The sequence below is a fragment of the Argiope bruennichi genome, chromosome 8 (genome assembly GCF_947563725.1).
Source record: "Argiope bruennichi chromosome 8, qqArgBrue1.1, whole genome shotgun sequence".
Classification (NCBI taxonomy): domain Eukaryota; kingdom Metazoa; phylum Arthropoda; class Arachnida; order Araneae; family Araneidae; genus Argiope; species Argiope bruennichi.
This window is the reverse complement of record NC_079158.1, coordinates 125,864,019-125,876,746: the sequence shown is the minus strand read 5'-3', so window position 1 is coordinate 125,876,746 and position 12,728 is coordinate 125,864,019. Positions and strand designations below refer to the sequence as shown.

The 12,728-nt window shown below is 32.7% G+C and overlaps 1 protein-coding gene across 1 annotated transcript in view; it reads right to left on the bottom strand.

The window, feature by feature from the left end:
* The window catches only part of LOC129981278 (aromatic-L-amino-acid decarboxylase-like), a 49,978-nt gene that overhangs the window by 14,634 nt on the left and 22,616 nt on the right, over positions 1-12,728 (bottom strand). Inside the window, exons 3-6 of the mRNA XM_056092050.1 lie at positions 12,318-12,431; positions 7,121-7,240; positions 5,497-5,607; positions 1,019-1,162 (exon numbers count right to left, since the gene is read on the bottom strand). Coding sequence (XP_055948025.1) covers positions 1,019-1,162; positions 5,497-5,607; positions 7,121-7,240; positions 12,318-12,431 — 489 coding nt within the window. The remainder of the gene's footprint in view (positions 1-1,018; positions 1,163-5,496; positions 5,608-7,120; positions 7,241-12,317; positions 12,432-12,728) is intronic.

Sequence of the window (12,728 nt, the reverse complement as noted above, 5' to 3'; positions counted from 1 at the left end):
CGGATTGAATAAAATAATATCCCTATTAATGCCATAATCAATATATAATAAAAATGATAAAATCCGTAATAATTACGGAGAATCTGTAGCAGTTGCTATGTATGCTAATGACGTTGTAATGAAATGTATCGTTGTTGCTTTCCAATCCAATAGAAAAACGTATTGCCATTCGAAATTTTCAAAGTTTCAATCGCAATTATAAGATATCATATGTTGTTTCACAATTTATTTTTGAAGGCATTTTTTTAAAAAAAAATTGTATCAAAAATTTCATTTTATTTCTTTGAACGGTATGATCAACACGGAGTTAGAGATTAACAAAATTCTTTTTAAATAATTCATTGTCAAAGAGCTTCCTACAACAGTTACGACCCAACGTTCCATTGCAAAACTCATCCACTTAGACCACCTCTTTAGAAGCGCTCCACGCCATGAAAATCCGTCCGCTTCCAGCAACTTCGATCCCCTTTTTTTCGATTTCCTTGGTGAAGGTTCAGCCTAAATGCATTGGGTAGTGTCCTCTGTTTTGCATTTACAATGAGAGCCACTCTCCTACCTACTATACTCGCATCGTCTATTCTAAATACGTGAAATATAGGAAGGTGGAACGGGATGGATATGCAACCTACTGTTCCACGACACGCCAATTCCGATCATTTTTTGCGCTAAAGAATGGTTTTAACGCGGAGTGATAGGACTTCTGTGGTGTGAAATGATTGGGAATGGCTGTCTTAAGATGTCAGTATACAAACAAATGTATACTATATCATGAGCAGCTGCATTCTGTCAGTTAGTTAAAGAGAATGAGTCGTCACGTTTGTTATATAACTGGGACGCCACAGGAATTTATTCGATGAAATGGAATGGGGATAGAGTTAACACTCAAACCAGCTCCCTCATTTGATCACTTGTAAATCTCAGCGTAGAGTTGTCATTGGTTATAAGTTTCTGCCGAGTATGGCAACAACAAACATATATGAAATTTTATTCGTTAGTTCATTGCTTTCATCTTACTTACAAAGAAGGGGATCTTGCCATTCTTCCTGTCTTCCTGGATGGCCTTCTCCAGCGTCTCTCCCCGCAATTGGAGGTTTTCATCTGCCGGCAGGAGGCGCATTTCCACAGCTCCCAGAAGCGCAGCCCTCTCCACCGACGAGTGAGACTGAAAATGTAAGTAAACACAAATCTTTACATGGTATGAAAAGCACTTGATCCGAAAACCAATTCACTCCTTCATTTCTAGCCTCTTTACATCATCTGGCCCATTTTCGTTTTCGAATTAGGGTAAGTAAAATCGAATAAGCAATTTGTTCCCATTTCTTTTGGTCATATGCGTCAGAAATATAACTCAAATTTAAAGTTCTCATTTTAAGAACAAAAACAAAATTTCATTCATGTAATTTATTGCTTTTTATTTTCTCGTATACGAAGTATAGAGAAAGTTTTGTAATCGTAAAAAATTCGAACTCTAGATTTTAACGAATCTCTATGTTTCAGACGTCTCTGAGACTGAAAAAAAAACATTTTTGTCATTATATCTCCTTATCTGTCTGTGAGCACTATTACTCAAAAACTCTTCGCGTTAGACAGATGATATATATTATAAGGACTCACGACCAAATTCGTAGGTTTCTATTAAATATTAAATGAAATCCATTTGCAAGAAGCCTATCTGTTTGCAAGTTCGATTACAAGAGATGACTCCGAAAACGAAAAGAGCTACGTGGATAAAATTTGATACGCAAGATTTGACACAGATTCGTCCGAATCTGTACCAAGATTGATATCAAATTCCGAACCAAATCTGTCAAAGGGTTGACCATCTGTCGATCTGTACTTCCGCATGCATGCAAACGCAATAACTCATAAACGATATGGCTCAAATCAATGAAATTCGGTGTGTTTATCTTGTGAATACAACTGTAGTTATGTGTCGAATTTTGGTTTCAATCGGCCGGCAAAAAGACGTTCAAAGGCGCACGATAGATTCAGTAAAAATACTAGCTTCACGCTAAAGATCTCTATTTCATAACTACTGTTCACTAATGCCATGCAAGGTAATCGTGGCCTTATTCAAGGTCCACAGTTCTATGGCTGGGAAGAGATAGAATTGTTGGAGTTAAAAATGAATTGGGGAATATGCGAAAAAGATTCGGGAAGACCACGCCCGCTGGCTTCAGTTATACACGAATATACAGAGAGTTACCAGTTTGGTGGTTTTGGTTGAAAAATCTAAACGACTAGCGATAAAGTCTTATGCCAATCTTTATTTATTTAATTCAATGGGTTTTTGAACTATTGTGTTCACATACACACAGACGGACGGATAGACGATCTTATTGCGGATGGATTTCGTCTGAAATTTGATAGAAATATACAACTTTGATGTAATGATTACATACCAAGTTGCATTCGCCGAACTTGTCTCGTTTCTGAATTATTAATTTCGCAAATAGATCGACAGACAAGAATAATTTCAAATATATATATATATATATATATATATACAGTGGCACAAAAAATTGAGAGTACACCTTACTTTTACATGATAAACCCGACTTTCAATATAAATAACGCATTACCGGAAAGTGCAAACACGTTTTTATTTTTACACAAAACAAATGGTTTAATTTAGAGTAAAAATAAAGAAAAATCGTCGAAAAACTTGTAAACTGAAAAATTTCAGAAGCATTTTAAATACACATACGCAGAATTTTGCCTCAAAAAATTGAGAATACACCCATGAAATTCTTGTAATATCTCGCATTGAAAGAACGTGCCAGTATTTAGTCGCATGTTTTTTGGCTTTTATAATGACCTCTTAACGTCGTGGTATCGATTCGACCCATTTTTGGTGGTATCTGAAGATATTTTACCCCTTTCTTAATGCAGTACTTGTTTTAAATGGGTTTTGTTTCTAATTTTGCGTTTTTGGACTACTGCTTCGAGTGTGGCCCACAAATATTCAATGGTATTGATGTCGGGGTACTGTGGTGGTGTGTGTAACTGCTGTTTACAATGAAAAAGACACCATATTTTGACGTTACGTGCATTCTGTTTGGGGTCGTTGTCCTACTGGAAAATGAAATTTCCATCTAAACTCAAATGTTTAGCACTTTCCTTTAGATTGCTGCGAAGTATATCCAAGTAAACCCTATCGTTTATAATGTCATCTATAAAAATTAAATTTCCTATCCCAGATGAAGCCATGCAATCATGAAGTAGTCACCATCATGTTTAACTGCAGTATCTAAAATTTTTGGATCCAAAGCCGTATTAGGATTCCTCCATACTTAACGATGACTGTCAATGCCAAAAATGTTGAGTATTCTTTCATTACTAAATATACCTTTCTTCCAAGGGTTATTGGTCTTCAATTGATGAGTTTTTTCAAACTTCAAATGCTTTTTCTGAATTTGCAAGCTGATGTACGGTTTCTCTCTAACAATGCGACTTTTATATCCAGCTTGTCTAATGGCATTTCGCACAGTTTCAGCACTTACATTTTCGTCTATGATTTGAAAGGTTTCTGCAACAAGTTGGATGAACCATATGGTCGCAGCAATCTAAAGGAAAGTGTTAAAAATTTGGGTTTAGATGGAAATTCCATTTTCCATCAGAACAACGACCCCATACAGAATGCACCTAACGTCAAAATATGGTGTCTTTTTCATTTTAAACAGCAGTTACACACGCCACCACAGTACCTTGACATCAATGCCATTGAATATTCGTGGGCTATACTCGAAAAAGTGATTCAAAAACACAAAATTAGAAACAAAACCCAATTAAAACAAGTGTTGCCAGAAGAATGGGGTAAAATATCTTCCGATACCACCAAAAATGGGTCGAATCGGTACCATGATTTTTAGAGGCCATTATAAGAGCCAAAAGACATGCAACTTAATAGAGACAGTTTGCTTCTATGCGTGATATTGCAAACATTTCATTGGTGTATTCTCAATTTTTTGAGTCAAAATTCTGCGTATGTTTATTTAAAATGCTTCTGAAACTTTTCAATTTAGACGTTTTTCGTTGATTTTTCTTTATTTTTACTCTAAATTAAACCATTTGTTACGTGTAAAAATAAAAACATGTTTGCACTTCCCGGTAATGTGTTATTTATGTTGAAAGTCGGATTTATCAAGTAAAAATACGGTGTACTCTCAATTTTTTGTGCCACTGTATATATATATATATATATATATATATATATATATATATATATATATATATATATTGTATGCAGGGGGTTAAAAAACGCGGTGATTCATCATTATAGCGATATCATATTTTCTGGCGATGGCAATTTTTTTTGCATTTTAAAATTGGGAAACTAATAAATGTATAAATAAAACAGAAACACTGGTATTGGAAAGATTTTATAAATAAGAAAATGAATTGAACAGTTAATTGTTATGTCTTCAACACCACTTTCATAATTAAAACTTATACAAAATCTAAAGATATCTAAAAAGGAAATTTTTGTTATATATTTTGTTTTGTGTTTGTTGTGTGATTTTAGACTGATTTACTGCCGTTAATTAATACACTCAAAAATAATGGACTCGTATATAATAAAAGAATTATCGTCTCAAATTCGTAGTATAAACGTATACTTCTAAGCCGAAAAAGTTACGTTACTTTTTAAATATCATCCAAATATAAATAAATTGAGTTACTTCCCTAAAATCAAACGAAGAGTATCGTGTGATCGGAGTGTCAGAATCAGTTTCTTCTCATTAAAATATTTATTGCACATGTGCGTATCTCGTGATTGTAGACATTCAAAACTTCCCGTCGAGGGAAAAGGACATAGAGCTTTCTTCAATTGCAAAAGATTTATAATAATCAATGAATTTTTAATATGCTCATACAATGAGAATGAATTCATCCTGAAACAGGATACATTAAAGTCCTTGAACGTCAGTATCATTAAGTGAGACGGAGAGACGAGATCTTTGGAAGATCAATCCAAGGATTCTCTGTCATAATCATGCTCCAACTGGTTAGATAACTCAGTGTTTTATAGGCACAGGATGGCGTTATGTTATGTCAGAATCAGGCGTCAAATTCCCTCGTGGTAAATGTCGCATTATAGAATTTCTACAACCACTCATACACCTGATTTAGCCCTATGCGACGTGCCCCCCGGATAAAAAATTTGCTGTGGGACCAAGTGGATCAATGGACACAAGTGCCCTCATGACCAAGGTCAGTCACATTAGTTAATTATTTTATATGAGATAAAACTTTAAACTTCTTCCTGTATTGTGTATAAATGTTTTCTTTCTGTATTGCTTAGAAAGAAGTTATAGCTTTTTGCATTCGCAGCAATTGATTTGAATTTCTCTGTATGTTAAAATAAAATGAGAAATTTTCAAAACTGAATTATATTTAATGTTCCTGAATATTGAGGATTTATGAAAACTGATACAGAAACTAATGAGTAGAGGAAAAAGTAAATCGACCTGAACAATGATAAATATAATTTACTTGATCAGAAGCGTATGAAACAAGATTTTCCAACTTAGCGTCTTCCATTAAATTCAAAGTTCGACTTCTGGCGGCTAAGAGAGCAACCAGTGTGGCTTCACTTGCGGTTCCCTGTAAAGAAAAAAGAGATTTATTAGATCTAATTATCAGATTACAATGCTTATTCATATCCTAAAGTCATTTAGTACGATGGGAAAGAATCGCTTCCTGTCATTTAATTGCTGATACCTGATTACTTCATCTGATTGATGAGTTGGTGACAGATTACCTGAGAATAATGCTAAATCATTGTTTTCGACGAGATGATGAAGTCAGAGTCAAGTTTTCGATTTCATAACAAATGAATGACTAAATTTTTCTGAAATACTACAAATATTTCATGTTCCTCAAATTTCATTAAAAGAGAAAATAAGCTTATTCTTTTGGTAAAACCATGGAGTACATTTAGAAAGTCTTTTCAAAATTCTACAGATATTTCCGAAATTAAAATAAGAAAAAATGAAATAGATATTATATTTTTTAACTAGAAATATAACAAATATTTCAATAAGAAAATATCAGAAAATGAAATGGATGTTATATTTCTTTGAATGTTCGACTTGGCTTTATAATCATGGCGCCATTTCATACATGTCGCACAAATCAATCAAAAGTCGCTTTAAACTAGCTATTGTATGAAAGATTTTATATTTCTTCGATGCCATTCAAATTGTAATTTCTGATCTTGGCTGGATTCTGTGATTGCATCAACTGTCTTCATGGGAATTATTTTAACGCTGTTCAGCACATGACAGTCTCATTCTCTTTCCAGCTTTCCTTTCGTCCATTCCTGTGCTGGTCTGAAATTGTTTTGCCTTTTTAGCAGATACATTTGGCAGATTTTTTGCAGATAGTTATTTCGTTGGTAATAAGTGCTCACTTAGGAAGTATTTTCAGAATGTAAATTAATTCTTAATTAAAAGCTGATTGAAACTGTAAAATATTTCATCAGCAAATTCGGAATATATTATCATACAATAGTCTCTTTTATCAACTTTAAAAGTTAAAAATCTAGATGCAATTTATATCAACTCTGTTTCCATAAAATCTATTGCTCTTCTATTAATAATTTTTTAAAAAAGTATTTTAATTGTGCTTTACAATAATACTTTTCCTTGTTTTAATTACTGCTTTAAACCCTTAACTTAAGAATTTGTTTCTTTTTAAAAAAACGTTTTAGAATGTGCTTTCACTTAAAAGTTTTCATAGTTGAAATACCATTTGTTATTTTTTTATTAATTTTTTATAGTTTCCAACAGTTCTCTTACTCCCTATATTCTTGCGATTTTCACCTACTAAACGTCATTTTGGACCCAATGTTGTATGGGGATTCTTTATTCTCTTGATGCTTACTATCATCCCTCTGAATTTGTCGAAATATACATATACATATATAAACGGAAATGAATTATGCCCATTATGTGAGGCTCTATTGCTTATCATTGATAACAAATATTTTTACAAGTGCCATTCAGATTAATTTTTAATTTTATGGAAATTTTATCAAAAATAATTAGTAATAATTTTCCAGACGATAAAGAAAGAGACCTTGTTAGCATAAAAGAACAATAAAAAGCTGTCTAACCTGTATGACTCCTCCTCCTGGTCCCTCGGATTCGAAAAGAAAGTGTTCCGGTAAATCAAGGGCTTTTCCCATCCAATCCATCATCATCATCTCCAATTCGGTGCAAGCAGGGCTGGCCATCTGTTAGGAGAGAAAGGCAATGGTAAGAAATAGTCAAAGATGCTTCCAAATATATATATATATATATATATATATATATATATATATATATATATATATATATATATATATATATATATATATATATATATATATATATATATATATATATATATATATTTGTTCTCTTCTTCCTTTTTCTGGTCTATTAAAAATTTATAATGATTATAATAGCAAATTCAAAAAGTCACAGAAATTTTAAAATATTTTCCAAAAAGAATAATGTTAATTTTTTGGAGTACGAAAAAAAACAAAAAAACAATCATATGATTGATCAGGCAGAACCGATTTCACTCAGTTCAACTGATTATTATTTTTCTGAATTATGTAATCACAAACAAACTGTAAGTCTGTTTATGTAAATTAGCATAAGTTTTCAGTTTATCTCTGATGGTTTGCTTTATACGCCAAAGCTAATTCCCATTTTTTTTATTTCAAACAGCTCATTGCTTTCGGCTTTTTTTTTATCCAATATTAAAATTCCCTAACGAAATTTCAAAAAATAAATGTCAGACGTCGAACAATAGTCACAGGGATGGATAGAACAGGAGCGTCTTTCCATGTCTCTCCCACTTCATGCTCATTACACTGTTTAAATAACAAGAGGGTTATATTTGTAGGGGCATGAAGCGGTGTTGTGTGTTGTGTGCAGGCAGCGCATGCTCGCAGCTCGTGATTACAGGCATTAAAATATTTTATATTGAGTACTCCACCAAGTTAGGGTATCGGTTCATGGCGTCAAATTACCTGTCAAAACTTCATATTTCAATATTTCAACATCCGGCTTAATCCGCAGATCTCTCCCTGTGTGATTTGAGGAACGATTCTCAAGTTTAGAAGAAGTACAATAACGAAGTAGGAAGTGACAAAAGAAAACTTGCAATCCGAGTTTATATCGGAAGATAGTAAAAATGCATAATTTGTATGGGAGATAGTAAAAATGCATAGTTTCTTCGAAGGAAAACATCAAATAAATATGTCTTGCCTCAGTCCATTTTTCCATAGTAAAAAAAGTTTTTTAATGGTTTTACCGTAATAATATTTGTATAATAGGTGTGAAATTATCAGCACATACTGTATTTGACAACATATAAAATATAGTGTTGATTACAATTTATTTATTAGTTTTTCGGCCAACCTATACGATATGACTCATTTCTGGGGATGGCAGGGAATTTGAATATAAAATATTTTCAGACAACTGGCATGCCACCAAACTCTACAATCTCTCCAAGAGGAAGAGAAAGGAATAGTTCGGCGATGGAGGACGCAAGTGAATGTGTGTTGGTAGGTATACAAGATATATGTTATGCTCAAAAATTTTTTTATTATTTATTTTAAAAGTTTTAGAACTAGTTCCTGTAGAAACTATCAGATAAAAATTTTAAACTGGAATCTTCATGGTAAATATGTTAATAGTTCGTATTTGCTTGTGATGATACAATTAATTGTTGTTGCCAGAACAAAATTATGATCATTGTGTTCAAACCTCATGGGGATTACTTCCGTGCGTTTTCTCCTCCACTAACTAATGTGTAGCATATCTCAAAAGACCATTTGGTTTTTAACTTCGTCATGAGAGAAGAATGAAATCGAAGCGTTCATGAATTTAAAATAAAGCATCAGGCAGAAAAGAAAAGGAAGAAACATTTTATTTTTAAACCAAACAATTGTAAAATAAATATTTATAAGTATTTCAAAGAAAGTTTAAAGACTAAACAAAAATATGCTATATTTTAAATTCATTTTTATGTTGATGAAGAATAAGACCAATCAAAATGTTAGTACAATTCTTTAAGCATGGCAGATTTTTTTACTTGAAACAATTGTAAATTGGCGGAAGGAAATAGATGGAGGCAATTGCAGAATAATTTGTAACCAATGGAAGTGTTCTTGTAGTCTCAGCTATTCTCAAATATGGTCATCCTCTCAATCAACAGCTTCATGAAGAAATAATGTTTAGAAACGCTTAATAAACAGTTTATTTATTGTGATGGAGTTTTGATTTCCAATAATCTATTAAAGTTAAGTTCAATTAGAGAGAGTAGGAAATCCATTCAGAATCACTCATTCACAACAGTGTTATTCGCGCCATCTTCAGTTTTTCTCTATGCAGCATTTTCCCAGAGTCCGTTGAGCAGCTCCTTCGTCTTACGAAAATCTTCCCTAACAATTTCGTGAAATAGAAGGCAGATAGAGGAATGCATAAATATTTCACTCCAAATTTAATTAGTCTGCCCTCTCTTCATTGATTCCCTATTTCTCAATCGGGTTTTGACCATCCTATTAAATTCGACGATCGTCTGTCTCGGCGAGATGAATTTCTACAGATGATTAGGAGTTCATTAGTTAAGGAACGGAATTTCCAACAATCCATTCATAACGAGTTTCATAAGAAAGAATTCTACAGACGATTAGCAGTTCATTTGTTCAAGCTATGAAAAGGAATTTTCAATAATTCATTCATAAGGAATTTCATAAGAGAGCAGATATAAGCATTTCGGAAAGAATTTTCGCCTGTTAAATTATTTCACTTTTCTAATACAGTTGTTATCAATTATATACAAGAGATTAAAACTGCATCTGAATCATATGCAGGTGTATGGTTTGACTGATGGAAGTTTTTCTGACAGTTCTGATGAAGGTAAAGATCGAAATCAACAAAAATTGAAGGTGCAGTAACTTATCTTGCTTTAATGTCTTACATAATAAATGCCTAAGTCATTTGTTCATTTATTAACGAGTGACGAATACTTTATATAAAATTCATTTTATCCATTTTTGCATTAATATTTAAAACTATTGGAACGAAAACGACCGCACAGTTTTAAAGTAGTATTTTCTATGCCGCTCCACCCATTCTTTACAATATACATCACTTTCTCTAGGAATGAGAGGCGCATTATTAAATTGATCCTTGAGATCAGTAGGATTGTGAAACGAGGAGTTTAGAAATGGATTGTTTGAACAATCTTGGAAGAATGGGTTAGTCGGTAGCAAAGGTGAAAATGACGCTTCAAAATTTACAGCAGTAGCAGCTGGTTCACTGAGGTCCAAGAAAGGATTTCCCAATTCGTATGGATGGCGTGTGGCTTCGATATTAAATGGATTTAATTCATTTCCATTATTTCCTACGTCTTCATTCATTTCCAGAAATGGATTTGAAGACAAGAAAGCACTCTGAGAATAATCAATATTTAATTCAGTTTTTTCCTTACACAATCTATTGTTGGCCGAATTAGTTTCTTCAGTCGATGTGCCAGCATCTTTTTTAGTCACCGAAGTAAAATGATGATGGTCAACTTTGTTGTATTCCTCCATGTTTTGGTCAGAACTTTTCATACTGTTTTTGAATATTAAAACATAGAAGATCATACAAATTAAATGATAAAAGATGAAAAATTGAAAACCTAACCACATCCAAGGTAGTATAACAAAGACAGCAACTGTTCTAGCCGTTATCATCGCCAAAATTTTATCTGCTTTCAAATAATATTCCTAAATAAATATTTTTCGTCAGAAAATCGCAGTAGTTCAAACCGTGCTGGGTGAATCATTAGATAAACAAAACCTTTGAAACAATAGGGGCAAAGCTTTTCTTGTTAATAACAATATCTTTTAAAGGGTTGTTTCGCATTGTTTCAAGACGATAAGGAATGTTTTGAGTAGACAACAATGATAATTTGATAACAAGTATTAGTTTTTAAAAAATGCACAGTTTGCTTGAATGAATTGTGTTTCATGGAATGTCTAGATTAAATGAAGCTGATAACTTAAAATAAGTTTAAAAGGACTCAATTAAATTATTAGGCCAAAATTTTAGAATATCGTGGTCTTTATTATTTTACTTTTTATTTTTGATTACATTTGCCATATTTTATTTTAAATATTAAGGAATAAATAAGACAAAAAAAAAACATACATTTTTATAAATTCTTAAAAAAAAATTAGTACAGCATACGACTAAATGAACTAATTATTAATAAACATCTGTGTGCTAATTTCACATCAGATGACTTACTTTTGTAAGATTGTAAAATAACTGAGGAGAATTTAAGATATGTAAAATTAATAAAAATTTATATCCTTCATTTGAATGATTGGTTTTGTTCAATTTATTTTTAAAATTTAAAGTGGCGCACATTTTAAATTTATTTCAAAATGGTTCGATGTAGTATGCTGATTTTGCTCCATGGGACTTTTTATATTAAGTTTGACGCTAATGTGAAAATGACAAGAATAAAAAATCAAGTGAATTTTTCTGTAATCCCATTGTCGTATCCAAACATTAGTGTGGATATGTACCTTTCAGTAGAAAGAGGATCAATCCGTTTCCGGGAGATAAGTTTATGTACCTCTTCAGAAATGAGGTATTGGTTTGTCTAGCTACTTTTTATTTTCTCATATAGGAAGCATTGAGAAAGTATTGTAATTTGTAATCATCAAAAAAAATTCGATCTCGAGAGTCTGACGAATCTCCCAATTTTAGGTCTTCCTGAGTTTGAAAAATATATTTTGGTAAAATGTCTGTCTATCTGTAACAATGATACTCAAAACGCTATGATCTAGACGAATGAAATTTAGTATGCGGTCTTTACAACAAGTATCTTCCTTTGAATAGATAGCATAATCTATTCAGAGGAAGTCTGTCTCTCCGGCTGTTCGAATGTAACTTAACCCGATTACTACAAAACGAAGAGAACTAGATGGATAAAATTCGGTTCGCAGAGTTAATACTTATATTGAAGACTATTGCCAAAATTGAAGCCAATCCAAAAAGGGGTTGAACGTTTGTCTGTCTGTACCTTCGGAAGCATGTAAACGCGATAAATCAAAACGCAATGACTTAAATATATTAAATTCGGTATGTGATCTCGGGAGCGCAATTTTAATTCTGTGTAAAATTTTGATTTCTGTAAGTTGAGGCAGAATGCGTCTTAAACACAATTCACTTTTATTAAAGAGTATGCTAGAAAGTTTTGGAGAGACCCCCCCCCCCCCCGATTTTTGTAGATAAACCTGTACAGATGCTACTTACCCAGGTAAATCCAATGCAACTCAGCGCGCTACCCAGAATATCCGCACACATCGCCGGGTAGGAGTTGGCCGTAGGGAAATAGGCATGGAAATGGGGAGAATTCCAGTGGGTCATCTGTAAAGATACATGAAAAACATGACATGCATCTGGGTAGTAAAAGACAGTGCGTTTCTCTTCAAAAAATGGTAATTTAGAAGTTTTGCGTAAGAGATGGCTGCATGTATTTAAACTATAAGGTCCGATGACAGAATTCATCGACCGCTAGACCCTCAACATCGGACTTCTCAACGTACCTTTTGAGACAGGCATTTTCGTCAAACAAGCAAATTAGTAATCTTTTTTTTTTAAATAAGAATTGTTTTAGCTGTTATCAAGAACTGGAAGAATGAACTGTTTAAATGAAGCGTAATG